Source organism: Eublepharis macularius, chromosome 18, assembly GCF_028583425.1.
Source record: "Eublepharis macularius isolate TG4126 chromosome 18, MPM_Emac_v1.0, whole genome shotgun sequence".
NCBI lineage: Eukaryota > Metazoa > Chordata > Lepidosauria > Squamata > Eublepharidae > Eublepharis > Eublepharis macularius.
In genome coordinates, this window is record NC_072807.1 from 14,385,595 (window position 1) to 14,401,867 (window position 16,273).

At 46.3% G+C, this 16,273-nt stretch overlaps 1 protein-coding gene across 1 annotated transcript in view; it reads left to right on the forward strand.

The window, feature by feature from the left end:
• ITGA11 (integrin subunit alpha 11) overlaps positions 1-16,273 on the forward strand; it is a 133,022-nt gene that overhangs the window by 46,054 nt on the left and 70,695 nt on the right. Inside the window, exons 3-7 of the mRNA XM_055002535.1 lie at positions 3,993-4,102; positions 6,282-6,373; positions 8,143-8,257; positions 11,357-11,484; positions 11,869-12,017. Coding sequence (XP_054858510.1) covers positions 3,993-4,102; positions 6,282-6,373; positions 8,143-8,257; positions 11,357-11,484; positions 11,869-12,017 — 594 coding nt within the window. The remainder of the gene's footprint in view (positions 1-3,992; positions 4,103-6,281; positions 6,374-8,142; positions 8,258-11,356; positions 11,485-11,868; positions 12,018-16,273) is intronic.

Genomic DNA, 16,273 nt, shown 5'->3' on the forward strand with positions numbered 1-16,273 from the left:
CTTTCAGGGATCATGCAGGTTCTCGTTCTGTGGAAGGAGGGGGGTATACATCACCCTCGCTCCCTCTCAATCCACTTGCAGGCCTGCTCAACCTGACAGAGCCCCGGCTGCCTCCCCACACTTCTTGCCTTCTAAAGCCACCAGGCTTGCTCTTCCTCCTCTCTTGTATCTTCCTTGCTCTTCCTCCTTCCAGCTTCTCTCTCTCATTCTCCTAACTCCACCAAGTTCCTACACAACCCACTTCATCCTCCTTCTCCCATTTCCTTCTCCTAACTCATCACCACACCCTGTGGGAGAACTTCCCTTATATACCTTTACCCATTCCCGGCTCCACCTGCCTACCCTGCCCCCAGCCCTCTAGCCAGGGCCCTGGCTGTCCTAGGCAGCCACACCTGTGCCTCCTTTGCTGGCTGCCAGGCTTTCTCTGCTGATTGCCTCAGGCAGCCCCACCTGTGGTTGCTTTGCTCCTAGCCTCACCTGGTTCTGGCTAATCCCTTCTAGCCTGCCTGCAGGCTTAAGCGCAGACCTTTGCTGCCTTTCCTTCACTGCCGGTAAGGTTGCTGGCTGGCTTGCTGCTAGCTGGCTGTCCCTGCTTCTTGAGCCTTCTCTCTCTGGTCGAGTCCCTTCCCAGTTGTCCTCACTTTCCCTACCTGGGCTCCTAGCCTCCCACCAAAGGCTGGCTTCCACCTGCCCCGTCTAACCCTCTGAGGCTTGGGTGCTTCTTTCCCTCCCTCTGGTGCTAGTGGGTTCTGAACCTGGGTGTCCATTGGGGTGGCTGGGTAGCTGTCTCCACGCTGTCTCCTGTCCCTTCCTCCCAGTAAGTCCAGGGGCTGAGCCTCTGCCCCCAAACACCCATCAAAAGTCTGTGGTTACATCCAGTATTTTAATAATGCTGCTCGGCAAACCTAAATGTTTTCTGCCCAGTTCCAAGCGCATCATAACTCAAAAGGCATTCAAAGCATTAAGCAATGACTCATTTGAGCTCAGAGCTATGAAGAGAACCAAAACTCATAACAGACATGGCAGAATGAATGTGGCAAAATTCTAAAATGAATGAAAGCCGCATTTTTCTCTTTTGTCTTTTGGACAATGGCATGGTGTTTTCCATTGAGGCTGAATTTTGACTGGGCCTCATGGAAACCTGGCAGCTAGGAAAATATTTTCGCAGTTACAGGGTGGATGTGATGATTTGTTTGTGCAGATGTCTGAATGCAGTGACTACTGTTCCAAGGAGCTCACCCCGTTAGGTCTTGCCGCTGGTTTGTTGAAATGTCTCTTCATACTTCCATGATTGGTTGGAGGTGTAATTATCAATCTGCAACTAGGGTACCTAATTCAGTTGTTATCACTGTAGCAAAGTGACACCTGTGTTGGGCTTACAAGTTGTCAATAGCGAAGCAGTTCTAACTATTGCTTCTGAAGACAAAATATTCCCTAATACAGAGATATATGAAGTAGGACTATCCATCTTGTAGGACAGGACTTCAAAAATGGGCCAATCTCACAGCCTCAAAAGGAACCAAAAGACTCTCAGTTACCACTATCTACAGGGAGGTGAGACATTTCAAAAAGATATTGGCAGAGGAAATAGCTCCAGGTAGATAAAGGGAAGGCTGTAGTGTTGTGAACCTCCAGGTAGGGCCTGGAGTAGGGTTGCCAGCCTCCAGATGGCAGCTGGAGGTCTCCCAGAATTACAACTGATCTCCAGGTGCCTAAAGTCAGTTCCCCTGGAGAAAATGGCTGCTTTGGAGGGTGCACTCTATGGCAGTATATTCTACTGAGGCCCCTCCCCTCCCCAGACCCCACCCTTTCTATGCTCCACCCCCCAAATCTCCAAGAATTTCCCAATCAGTTCCCTTGAAGGAAATGGCTCCTTTGGAGGATGGACTGTATGGCTCCCTACCCAAACCCCAATTTCTCCAGGCTCCACCTCCAAATCTCCAGGAATTTCCCAGCATGGAGTTGGCAAGCCCAGAAGGCTGCATAGCTACAGCATGTCCCGGTATGATCCAGCAGGAGTGGGGGTGGGAAGCAATGTCTAAAAGATTTTGAGAAGAATGGCATCAGATCAAAAGCATGGCTGTATGAAACTCCCAGTTTGCTCCCATCCCAGGTGGATGCACATATAATGTACATCTTTGCACACGTATGACTGTTGACCATAAATCTCCCAGAAGCACCCAAAACAGGTCCTGAGGAAGAAGAGGCATCATGCCTTGCAGGTTTCATATTTGGCCTGGCAAGTCCAGTTTCCTCCTGATTCATCCAGGCCTCCTTGCCTGGCCAATTTATATCTGGGGATGGAGGAGAAGATGGAAGAAGGGGATCCTGGCCTGGCCGCCATATATTCCCATTCCGGACTCAAAGCCCTTATCAGATACAGGAAGGTCCTTTCATCTAATCCACTATTAATATGTAATGTGAAGACTGGGTCTGCTTCCAAGAAACGACAGCCAGGAGACAACATTTCCTGCCCTCTTTGGTGATTGTTGTTTTAATCGGCTGATATTGTTCGGTCTCAAGACATTTGCTTCTTGCCAGCTTTCGATCTGGGTGAACTGGAAAAAAAACCCTCCACCGTTTCAAACAGGAATTAGTCACTGTTTAGAGTCCTGATGGTTGCCAGCTGTTGTGGGGAACTGTGGAACAAACTTAGTCCTGCTCCTTCTCTTTGGATGGGAGCAGAGAGAGAAAAAACTATCCCCCACTTCCCTTTGGGACTACAAAACTTTACAGCATTCTGAGACATGACAAGTGAATCAGCAGTTAGGGAATACATGAGACAAGGTTGTGTTTTTTTTTTAGTTTAGAAAATCTTATCATGGTTAGCATGATCCAGAGCTGTGGATGTGGGCCACTTAAATTGTTTTTGGCAGCCTTCACCAGCTTCCCATATTGGATCTGAAATTCCCCTTGGTTTAATGACAGTTTGGTTGGGAAATTGCTTCCACATGGACTCACTGTTTTATTGCAGTGAGTTTCCCACAGAGGAGTGCAATGGAGCACATGTCAGAATCTGGATCAGGAGCCAGACCTAGGGTGGTGAGAAGGGGACAAAGCTCGACGGCAGAGTTCCCATTTTGCACCTCTTTGCCAGCAGAAGGGCTAGATGGGTTGATGGTGTGTTGACTTAATATGTATTTTTACATGAGAACAATGACAAATGAGGCACCGGTCCAACATCCCCTTCAGTTCCTGCATTCAGTCCATAGGGGTCGCTAGATCATCATCTGGGGCAGGGTCCAATCCTAAACTTCTCTCTCCGCCTTTTTCTTATACGATTTAATAACAGGTAACTGTTTGTTAGAGTATCTTCAGGCACCCCCTCCCACACCTCTACTTTCATCAGGTCGACTTCCAGGGTTACTTTCAACACCTGAGGTTTTTCTACCTGACAGCTAGGTATGCCCTCTTTTGAGGGTTTGAGGTGACTTTTCCTGCTGCCTCGGCCGGCAATTGCTCCATGAAAATCTTGCTAGAAACTGTTCTTCTAACTAGGGTTGCCAACTCCAGGTTGGGAAATACCTGGAGATTTGGGGGCAAATATTACACCGCTATATTGTATCTGAGCGTATATATAGGTTCACTTTGATATCTATTCTATACATTTGTCTGTGCACTTTAGCCATTTAGCTAATATAACTACCTGGAGGTTGGCAACCCTACCTCTAACTGATGGCACGTAGCCATCAGCATGAGAGCTGGATGAAAACTTCCTGTGGGCTGGTCTGTTGAACTATGCCCACCTCCTGCTTTAGTCTGTCAGGATTTTATCCTGAAATCCTCTAAAATGTTTTCTTCCAGAAGACCTAAATGGCACAAACTCTTCCAAGTGGCTGATACCTTGTAAGGCAGAGTGAATCACAAAGAAAGGATGAATGAAACCATTTCGAAACTTCTGTTTGGTGTCGGACTTCACTATCAGGGCATCGAAATGTACTGTCTTTGCAAGTGGCCAAAAAAGATCTGGCAAAATCTTTGTTCCCTTCCAGGCTGGTGGTCGGAGCTCCCTATGAAACCAACGGACAGCAGAAGACTGGAGATGTCTACAAGTGTTCAGTGAATGTTGAAGCCAACAGCACCTGTTCCAAGCTCAATCTAGGTAAAGCCTCATGACCAAATGGACAAGGAATGTCTCTTCTATGCACCTCATGGAAATGACTAATTCTTTCACAAGGGCAGGCGTGCATGTCTCAGGGAGTCACAATGTTAGCAGGAAGCTGAGTTTTAAAAGAGATCGGAAGTCTTTGTCAATTTCACCTCTCTACAGAGTCAGGGAGATCCTGCTCAGAGGTTTTGTTAATTTCCTCTTTGCCTCCTAGAAGGGGAGGTGAAACTGACAGAGCCTTCCAGAGGCCAAGAGGAAATTAACAAACCTTCTGAGCAGGGATCTCCCTGGCTCTGTAGAGAGGGGAAATTGGCAAAGCCTTCTGATCTCTTTTAAAACTCAGCTTCCTGGCTAACATCGAGACTCCCTTCATGTGTGCATCCTCGTGTAATTCATTTCTTGTAGCTTAGCTCCCAGTCATTCTCTTGAGCAGATGTTATTAGTGGTTAATGTCAACTTACACCATTGGGAAGGGGATGTTGCAACCAACTCAGAACTATGGGAGGGGTGTCACTTTCTGGTAGATCATACATGCTATTTGGAAAAAGTTGTCAGGTTTTCTCCTGGGCACTGCTGTGTTGGGTGCCGGGGTACCTGGCTTTCACACCAGGATGCCACTAGGGACCATGCAGGGTCCCGCTTTGTGGAAGGAGGGGAGGTATACATCACCCATGCACCCTCTCAAGCCACCAGCAAGCCTGCTTAACCTAGCCCTGCTCCTGTGTCCACCTTCCTCCTTTGCTGCCTTCTTTCCTTGCTCACTCATTTTCTCCATCCAACCTCCAACAACTCCTACTCTACTCCTCCTATACAACCCACTCCACCCTCTAGATAGACTTCCCTTTTATCCTTTCAGCCTTTCTGTGCTCCACCTGTCAACCACGCCCTCCTCCTGCCCTCTAACCATGGCCCTGGCTGGCTCAAGCAGCTGCACCTATGTTTGCTCAGCTGGAAGCAATGGGCTGGCACACCTGTGTCTCCTTGGCTGGCTGCCAAGCTTCTCCTGCTGGGCTGACTGCTGGAGACAGGCACAGCTGTGTCTCCTTGGCTGACTGCCAAGCTTCTCATACAGAGTGTCTCAGGCAGCTTCACCTGGGGTTGTTTTGTTCCTGGTATCCCCTGGACTAGGCTATTGCCTTCTAGCTGGGCTGCAGTCTGGGGCATGGCTCTGAGCTGCTGTGGCTGCCTGTCCTCCCTGGCTGGTAAGGTTTCTGTTTGGTTAGCAGCTGGTTGGCTGTCCCCACTGCCTTGGCCCTCTCCCTCTGTTCTGGCCCCCTCTGGGTTGACCCCACTCTTCCTGCCTGGCCTCCTAGACTCCCACTGGAGGGTGGGACTAGCTGGCTTCCACCTGCCCCTTCTAACCTCTGAGGCTTGGGTGCTTCTTTCTCTCCCTCCCATGTAGGTAGGTTCTGGCCCTGGGTGTCTGCTGGGGCAACAGGGCAGCTGTCTCCCGTCCCCTCCTCCCAGCAAATCCAGGGGCTGCGCCTCAGACCCCAGACTCAAGTCTCAGGTTTGATTTGCCATGTCCAGTCCATATCCAGGGATTAAGCTGCACTGTCACTGGTTTAAATGAGTTAATTGTCTAACTCAAAAAAGAAGAAAAAAACCAGCTGTTATTTTTTGAAAAGAAAACGATCTCTTCAAACCCACAATCCCCCCACCCTCTGCTACAGCAGACCTTGGCTACGTTGACACCCCATTCTCTTTAAACTCCATGTCCAATTTCCCTCCAAGCTTGTGTGATGATTTCTGCCTTCTTAAGAAACATTCTCCCAAAACTAATTCCCATTTGCCTTTCTGTGATAGATCTCAAACATTTTAATGTACAAGTGAAATTCGCTTGGCCTGTTTTCACTGAGGAGGTCCCACAAAATAGGAAGAGACCAATATCATCTTGGCCTGCCTGATTAGCAGCTGATTCCCTTTCTAGAGTCCGTATTAATTTGGTTTGGGAATCTAATGTGTTGCAGCCAGTTAGCCACAATCCATTAGGACAATGAGTTAGTAATCATTCCATGGAGGAGGGAAAAGAGGGACCTGACAGTGTTTGAGTATTTTCTCCTATAAACCAAGTGTGTGAAATGTGTGCAATGTAAAGGTCTTAGAAAGCGTGCCATGCCAAGACTGATGCCTCCTTTTACTGCCCGCCTGACTTTGACGTTCTTTCCCCAAGGAAGAGTAACTCTTTCCAATGTGTCAGAACGCAAGGATAACATGCGTCTGGGTCTGAGCTTGACCACAAACCCCAAAGACAACAGCTTTCTGGTAAGCCATATGTTTGCATAATCCCTAGCCCCTTTCCATGTAAGCATTTTTTGTTCTCTTTCTGCTGGGCAGACTTCAGACCTGAGAGTAGATGCACTTTTAATCTAAATCCTGCAATATGGGCCCTTCTTTTGAACGTTTGACTGTATCTATTATCCTCTGTCTTCTTTCTCTTGTTTTTTCTGGTTGCTTCCTCAGTAGAAACTCTGCATGAAACAAAAATCATTCACTCAACTCCATTTTTATGGAGAATCTAGATAATACAATTGTTCATCTGTTGCATTCCAGCGTTTTCTGTGTTGTCGTTCCAACTACATTCAGATATGATTTGTGGTGGTTTTTTAAATCTACAATGCAAATTGCAATGTTTCACCACCCATGTGTAGAATGAAAAACTACTACTCAAAACTATTTTCCTTTTATTTTTTCCCCTCTTTACTTCTGATGCTTCCTGTTCTTAGCCTAGTTAATCACTATGATATTGTATTCCTTCATGGTGCTGGTATGTGGCATCCCTTTATCATTTCCTTTTCCCTGAGTAGAGGGGAGATGACTTACAGTGAAATCATATGATATTCCAATCTAAGCCCACTGAAATAAGTAAGTTTATTGAAGCCATTCTGGACACTTAAATATGGCTTTTTTTCTTCAGCTGCTCATTTTATTTTACTTTTATTATAGTCATTTTGTAATTGAGCAATTGTAACCGTTTAAAATATAAATGGAAGAATCCTTTTGCATTCATAAAGAAAAGCAGTAATTAAAGATGTCCCCCACCCTTCCAAGAAAGTGCAACAGTGCTAGGGTGCTGGGACTGAAAATGTACAGGAAGTAACTAATTAAACATGGAAATGTAGAAACTGTAAAGTCACAAGAATTTGGGCAGTAACACAATTAAAGGGGCAGTAGTAGCGGAAAGGAGGGCCTTTGCTGCTCAGGGCCTACTTCTGTGTAAGATCTTACAGTACTGAGAGATTTTGTGAGGAATAAAGTACTATAAGAAGTGCTGTGTGGAATCCTCATTTCAGTCGCACCTGTAGCTGGTTGCGGAAGGGAATCGTCCCACCTCTTCTCTTTCCTTGTTCTGTCTTTCACCTCCTCTTAAAGACAGCACCCTGCTCTTTAAAAAGTAGTTTTGGTGCAACCTACTTAAAAGAGTAGAGGGTGACCCACTTCTGGAACAGCACCCACTAGTGGCCAGTCAGAGGTCCATAGGTGACTTCATCTTTCTCCTTCATAATGACTTCTCTTGCCTTGCTGTCCCATTAATGCAACTTATGCCAGTTTGGTGTAGAGAGCCAGTTTGGTGTAGTGGTTAAGAGCGGCAGGACTCTAATCTGGAGAGCCAGGTTTGATTCCCCACTCCTCCACTTGAAGCCAGCTGGGTGACCGTGGGCTAATCACAGCTCTTTCAGAGCCCTCTCAGCCCCACCCACCTCACAGGGTGTTTTGTTGTGGGGATAATAATGACATACTTTGTAAACCGCTCTGAGTGGGTGTTAAGTAATCCTGAAGGGTGGTATATAAATCAAATGTGAAGATGATGATGATGATTCAGCTTTGTCCCAAGAGAGGAAAAGTTTCTATGCAAGAAGCAAACAAGGAAGCCATTCTGTACCATTCTGGTGCGTGTTGGTTTCTGGATAAAGCGTCTCAAAGAGGCTTCTGGCGTGCTCGAAAGATAAAGGTCCCAGGCGACAGTTGCAGCGGCACTCCTAAAACTTACCCCGACATCCCACTTTCTCCCATTTTTCCTCCCCTGCACACAGGCCTGCAGCCCTCTCTGGTCTCACGAGTGCGGAAGTTCTTACTACACCACAGGAATGTGCTCCAGGGTGAACTCCAACTTCAGATTCTCCAAGACGGTGGCTCCGGCACTCCAGCGTATGAGAAACAGTCTGTTCATCAGCCCTCGCTTGCTTGCTCGCTTGCATGCTCTGAGCCTTACAATGGAAGTCCGAGGGAACGTTGGGGCTCTGATCATTTCAGTCCCACTTGGGGAAAATCAGACCCCCATTGTGTGAAAGGCAGGAGGAGAGGGAGCCCCCCTGCCTGTCAACGTGGGTGGGAGGCCTTCTCAAGTGAAGGCGGCAGGAAAGCAGAAACACTTTCACCTTCCAGACAGCAGCAATAACAGAAAGCTGTGCTTTTGATCTGTGTCTTCCTGCTTCAGTTAGGGAAACAAAATAAAAGGAGCCGCAGAAACAGATGGGCTGGATTCTTGAACAGAAAAATCATGTTCGATTCCCTACCACTCTCTGCAGCATGTTCACTCTCTCACACACAGTCTCTCTACATGTTACTAAGTGCCCAGTGATGCTCAAATTAACCTCATTTCACGTGTGTCCCCCCCCCTCCAATTTTCCATGCACTCGCTCACACAGTCTCACTTCAATTTGCTCCATGTGAATTCATTCACGCGTTGGATATCAGCTGCTAAAGGTATCCCAGTTTCTCCACATCAGTTCATTCAAATGCAGATCTTAACACTTTCTCACACCTTAGAGAAATGCCAATTGACGATTCAAAGGAGCCTACAGTACTTGTTCTTGCAGCAAAAACAGAGCAGAATTGGCGCTTTGCCCTCCAGAATCAATTGCAGATGCAGTCACACAAAGGGAGCTCCCGTGAAAGCAGCATTCACATGTGCCAAGCAAAAACTGCCTCACATGAATTGAGAACTACACATACAATCCTGCACTTTGAGCATCCGTAGGTACCTATTAATGCGTAGAGACACTTACAGCATGCTTCAGTTGCCTTCACCTTTCTCAGGGTGTGTGTGTAGCTTAGGGATGTGAATTCTAGGTTGGGAAATTCCTGGATTTGGGGGAGAAGATTAGCAAGGGTAGATTTTGAGATGGAGAAAAAGTTCAGGAGGGATGTGATACTGCAGAGTCCACTCTGCCATTTCCTCCAGGGAACCTGATCTCTGTAGTCTAGAGATCAGTTGCAGTTCCAGGAGATCTCCAGGTCCCACCTGGAGGCTGGCAACCCTAGCTAGTAGCTCTTTTCCACTGGTGTTTGTCCTCAAGGAAGAATGCTGTGTTAGTCTGTCACAGTGTAGAAAAATAAAAGTCCAGTGGTGCCTTAAACACTGAGATTATTTATTCCAGCCTGAGCTACTGTGAGTCAGTGCTCACTGCTTTAGACAGATACACGAAGAGAAAACTGGACTGGGAAATCTTATGGGGAAGGTTAATGGGGGGAGAGTCCACGCTCTGCTCACGACCTGAGTTCGATCCCGGCGGAAGCCGGGTTTAGGTAGCCGGCTCAAGGTTGACTCAGCCTTCCATCTTTCCGAGGTCGGTGAAATGAGTACCCAGTTTCCTGGGGATAAAGGGTAGATGACTGGGGAAGGCAATGGCAAACCACCCCGTAAAAAGTCTGCCAAGAAAACGTCGTGATGCGATGTCCCCCCCATGGGTCAGTAATGACTCGGTGCTTGCCCCTTTACCTAATGGGGGGAGAAGGCGCCAAGGCTTGGTGTGAACTTCATGCATCTTTCAAGTGTAAATTCGCAATGAAAGGGGAAAGGGGATGATTTGATGTCAAAAGGTTAGGTGTGAATCCTGTCCTAAATCAACAGAATTAGCAGTCACACGTAATGGATGGAGAGAGAAGTCAGAGCCAGCTCAAACAGATAAGCAGATAGCTTGAAGGTCAACTGATATTCTCCTGCCGATATCAGTCAATTTTCAGACTTACCAATGTCCCCCTATCCCGTGACTGGCCCCGTAAGATTTCCCAGAATGATTTTCTCTTCGCGTATCTATCTGAAGAAGCAAACTGTGGCTCATGAAAGCTCGTATTGAAATGATTGTTGACAGCCTTTCGGGTGATATTGGGTTTTGGATTTTATTTTGCTCCATAAAGAAGCCAGCTGGGCCCACGGCCACAGCTGCAGCGAGCCGTCCAAGCTCACTCTTGCTCTGCTCATTCCAGCCCAGCCACATTGAATGTGGCCAGTCCATGTGCCAGTCCCTTGCTGACAGTGGTGGCAGCTCTGCCTTCCGAGAAGCACAGCCTGTGCCACTTAGGAGGCAGGGCAGGCAGCGGGGTCCAGGGCAGAGAACGGGGCCAGCATCCACGTTGGGGCAGTTGCTGAGCTGCACATTTCCTGTTAATAAAGCCGAGCTTCTTCCAGAGCTCCTGCAGGAGGAGGAATGGATGACTTTAGAATGGTTTTTAAAGTCTGCAATACAGATATAGATAGGGCCAAGCTACACATGACGAATGACACTTGAATGGCAAGTGGATTGAGTGGAGGGCAAGTGAACAGGGAGAAATACACTTGCCGTTCAGGTGTCATTCGTCACTTGTAGCTTGGCCCTCAGTCTCAATGAAGGCAACATTTGAAGGATTGGGAGAGGAGAGAATCAAGTTGCCAACTCTGGCTTCGGAAATTTTTGGACATTTGGAGGCTTTGCCTGGGAAGGTGGAGTATGAGAAGGCCTTGATAAGGTTGTGATGCTGTAAAGTCTGCCCTCTAAATCTTCTATTTATCCCAAAGGACAGATTCCAGTAGTCTGGAAAATAGAAATTGGCTAAATAGTCAAGAGTCCAGTAGCACCTTTAAGACTAAACAACTTTATTGTAGCATCAGCTTTCGAGAACCCACAGCTCTCTTCATCAGATGCATCTGATGAAGAGAGCTGTGGTTCTCGAAAGCTGACGATGCATCTGATGAAGAGAGCTGTGGTTCTTGAAAGCTTATGCTACAATAAAGTTGGTTAGTCTTAAAGGTGCTACTGGACTCTTGATTATTTTGCAATTACAGACTAACATGGCTAATTCCTCTGGATCTATGGAAATTGGCTATAATTTCTGGAGTGCTCCAGACTCTGTCTAGAGATTGGCAACAACCTTAGGAGTCAGACTGCCCTTCAACTCTTCCAGTCGGAGGGTGGAACTTGGCAGGTCTCCTCTACTTCCCACAAGTAGCCAAGATCTCGCAATGATCTCTTGCCCGTCCTGTCACAGGATGCCAGACGTACATGGATATAATTATCGTGCTGGACGGATCCAACAGCATCTATCCTTGGGTGGAAGTCCAGCATTTCCTGATAAACATCTTGAAGAAGTTTTATATCGGTCCAGGCCAAATACAGGTGAGAAAACGTGGGGGATTTCTCTCCTTTCAGCACATCTCTCTGCCTCGTTGGACAGCTTTCCCTGGATGATGTGCTGCGAAGTCTTTCTCTCTTGCCAGCGCACTATGCTCCACCCCCCAGGAATAATCTTTCTGTTTCAAAGGCAGGCCAAGAGAGTCAATTTGAACACATCTGGACTGCTCCCTAGGCTGTGACTACTGCAGTGTGTCCCTCTTGGAGCCAGAGGTCACCGATAGCATAGTGGACAGAGTTATCTTGTTTCACAGTGCTAGAACCTGGCTTGTCCCTTGCCGTGACAATTTGGCCTTTTTTCTTCATCCAGATGGGGCTGGCTTGTAAAAGACGCTTTCCCCGCTAAACAGTTTGTTTTTTGTAACCTAGGTTGGAGTTGTGCAATATGGGGAGAACGTAGTGCATGAGTTTCACTTGAACGACTACAGGTCTGTGAAAGACGTGGTGGCCGCTGCAAGCCATATCGAGCAGAGGGGAGGCACGGAAACCCGAACCGCATTTGGGATTGAGTTTGCACGGTAAGCAGCACATGGTGTACAGGTCCATCCCCTCCCCAAACTCTGTCCTCCCCAGATTACACCCCCAAATCTCTAGGAATTTCCCAAACTGAAGTTGGCAACTCTGGCTGGGATACTTGAAGGACTATCTCCTCCCACAGTGTCCAGCCTACCAGTTAAGATTTACCTCCCAAGCTCTTCTCTCTGTGCCGCCTCCTGCAGATGCCATGCAGGTGGCATCTAGAGACAAGGCATTTCCAGTGGTGGCACCTCACCATTGAGATGGCCTTCCCATTGTAGCTTGCCTGGCAGGGCCAGATCGAGGGGGGCAGGGGGGGTAGTCTGTCCCCAGCGCTGCCAGAGAGGGGGTGCCGGGAGCAGCTGCCAGCTGCTGGAAGCACACGGGCAGCAGCATGGGCAGCCTCCCAGCCCCCCGCGCTGCCTTTTGCCTGCCCTGCAGGACAGGGGGCAGCCGGACGCCCCCTCTCCTGCAGGGTAGGCAAAAGGCAGCACGGCTGCCCACGCCATTCGCCTGCCCCGCAGGACAGGGGGCAGTCAGCCGCCCCCTGTCCTGCGGGGCAGGCGAATGGAGCGGGCAGCTTCCCAGCCCCGCACGCTGCCTCCGCTACTCTGCCCTGTGTGATGACATCACTGAAATGATGTCATCACGCCGGCAACCCTAGATCCAGCCCTGTTGCCTGGCACCTATATTACTTTCCTTTGGATGCCAGACCAAAACATTTCTCTTTTATTTAGGCTTTTAAGTAAGGTGCTTTATCTTTTTTAGTCTACTTTGAATCTGAGGACTAGAGGCAGGCACAGACTGGAAAACAGACCAGAATTTTGCATGGACCAGCTGATTCAGTGTTCATGAACTGGCGGGTTGTGGGATGCCCATTTTCTATGGACCCACAGACTTCACCGGTCTGTTGGCCCGTGGTCCGTTAAAGCCACTCAGTGCCACTGGAAAGTGGTGCTGGGAGCGTTTTAACATTTAAATCCCTCCTTGCTCCAGCTGACTGGTGGCCCACCAGTCAGCTGTAGTGTGTGTGGGGGGGTAGAGTGCTCCAGCTCCGGCCTGGACCGACAAACCGGTTGGTTCGTGAACCAGGCTGGACTGTGAAAAGTTCATGGTATGTGGTCCATGAAATGCCACGGACCATGGACCCACAGCCCGTGGGTTTTTCTCATTCTGTACCTACCTCTACCGAGGACTTTTAAAAATATATATCATTGTAGACTACTCTGTTTGTTTTATGTGGCTTTTAAACCTCAGCATGTTTTTACTGACCTGTCTTTATTTGCTTGTCATGTGGTGGGAGGTGGTGGAATCTCCTTCTGTGGAGGTTTTAAGCAGATGCTAGATGGCCATCTGTCAGCAACGCTGATTCTATGACTTGGTCTGAAATTGGTAGATCCTGAGAGGAAGGGCAGGAAGGGGTGCACCAGTGCTTGGCTCTTGTCCTTTCGAAGGTGCCCAGGGCAATGCTGATTGCCACTTTGGGGTCCAGAAGGAATTTTCCTGCAGACCGGCTTGTCCAGGGATCCTGGAGGGGTTTTTTTTGCCTTCTTTTGGGCACTGGCAGGGGGGCAGCTCTGAATTTCCTGCCTCGTCCCTAACCCTAATCCTTACAGTTCCATATTTCTGTGCTTCTGTGTTTTTATTGTTGTGAACTGCCTCAAACAGGTTCTGAAAATACATACTCTCTAAATAAATAAATATTCAAAGTGATCGTCCCTAATATCCATTATCCTAAACCCTTTTCAGACTTCCACCTCAGAATGCCGGACTGTCCACAGGGCAGGAGAGGTGATGCTGCCCACACTCACAAGCTGTGTGCATTTAACGAAAGTCTGGAACAGTCTATGCACATACAAGGCCCCTCTCTGCACCCTGGTTTTACAGCAGTAAATGCTTTGGACAGTGGCCTCACAAGCCCAAGAAAAAGGACTGGGGTATAAGGAAGCTTTAGTCTGGTGGGAGAAGCAGAATGCAACTACTTAGAAGATAATAGGGGCGAAAGATTTACGCGAACTGAAGAGAAACCAGAGGGAGCAGTTAATATGAAAATAGATTTATTGTCGAAGGCTTTCACAGCCGGAGAATGTTAGTTGTAGATTTTCCAGGCTGTATGGCCGTGGTCTCCAAGACAACAGCCATACAGCCCAGAAAGTCTGCAAAAACTAATGAAAATAGATTAATTATAATATAGAGACCTTAAAAGTGTTGAGCATGTGTGTGTTATGTGCCGTCAAGTCACCTCTGACCTATGGTGACCCTATGAATGAAAGACCTCCAAAACATCCTCTCATTAACAGACTTGCTGAGATCCTGCAAACTGAAGAACGTGGCTTCTTTTATTGAGCCAAGCCATCTTGTTTTAGGTCGTTCTCTTTTCCTACTGCCTTCCACTTTTCCTAGCATTATTGACTTTTCTGGAAAATCTTGTCTTCTCATGATGTGACCAAAGTACGATAGCCTCAGTTTTGTCATTTGAGCTTCTAGGGAAGATTCAGGCTTCATTTGATCTAGTGCCCACTTATTTGTCTTTTTGACTGTCCATGGAGTCTGCAAAACTCTCCTCCAGCACCACATTTCAAATGAATCAATTTTCTTCCTGTCAGCTTTCTTCATTGTCCAGCTCTCACATCCATACATAGTAATGGGGAATACCATAGTTTGGATTATCTTGATCTTGGTTCCCAGAGAGAGATCTTAATCTTTAAGGATCTTTTCTAGCTCCCTCACACAACTGCTCTTCCGAGTCTCAATCTTCTTCTGATATCTTCATTGCAGTCTCCCTTTTGGTTGGTGATTGAGACATAAAATATGAAATAGATGACAGATTAAAGATTGTTGATATGAAATTATAGGTATAAGTAAATAAGGAGAGGGAGAGGAGAAACGTTCCATAAGTTAGTTGTGTTGCTGCATATTATGAATATACTTTTCTGTTGTAGTTCAGATTTAGTATTTTATATTTTGTATAAGTTTCTATGCACTTTCTTTTTTTTTTTTGAAAAAATTTTTATTGGGTTAGAATCCGTTATTTTTACATTTACATTCAATTTTCCCCAAATTTTTCATTTCTAACCCCCTCCCTTTCCCCCCCTTTTGTTGACTTCCAACAGTTTTCCAACCCTTTGTCCCTTTTCCCTTACTTCTATTAAATTTCTCTATCTAAAACAAATACATATTCTCCATTATACTAAGCAGTACATCCTTAACTAATTTTCTTATTGTATACCCAAACTGTAAGTCTTTGTTTCCATCTTGGATAAACAATTTATCCCATTTTCCAATTTTGAATATTTCTATATATCATAAACCTATATATCATAAACCATAAAAATCTTACACATTTAAATCAAACAATTTGACTTATTCTCTATGTATTACTCATTCTATCTTTTTATGGTAATTCTATATAACTCTCGTCACATAGTCAATCAATTTGACTCGTCTATACATTCAGTTTGGTGCATTATACAAATCTTATCAAAGAAAGAAAATATTGTTGATTACTCAATCCGTATATTTAATCCTTATCCTTAATTATTTTCTATCAATATTCTATTTATTAACCAATATATATCTATATATATATCAATCTGTTAATCTAACTGCTTATAAATTCACATTTATCTCTTCCCCCCCCCGGTAAAGTCACCCCCCTCTACATTTTATTATACTTCAGTAGTTCTCAAACTGCCACAGTTTTCCTCCCACCTCCCATTTCTTCTCCAGATATTGTTTCAGCTTCTCCCAATCTGTGTTAAACTGCCCTGAGTCCAGATTTCTCAGTTTTCTTGTCATCTTGTCCATTTCTGCCATGTACAGCAATTTGTAGGTCCAATCTTCAATAGTTGGCACTTCTTGTACTTTCCATTTTTGCGCATACAAAAGTCTAGCTGCTGCAGTCATATAAAAAATCAACGTCCTATGATGGGCTGGAATTCCCTCCATTCCCAAGTTTAGTAGCAGGAGTTCTGGGTTCTTATTTATTTGAAATTGTAAAATTTCACTCATTTCTCTTATTATTTCCCCCCAGTACTGCCTAGCTACCTCACACGACCACCACATATGATAGAGGGAGCCCTCATGCTTCCTACATTTCCAGCATTTATTAGAAGTGTTCAAATTCCCTAGCGCAATCTTCTTTGGTGTCATGTACCAACGATAAATCATTTTATAGATATTCTCTTTAATATTTGTACATGTCGTTGTCTTCATTGTAGTCTTCCACAAGTATTCCCATGCCTCCATTGTTATCTCT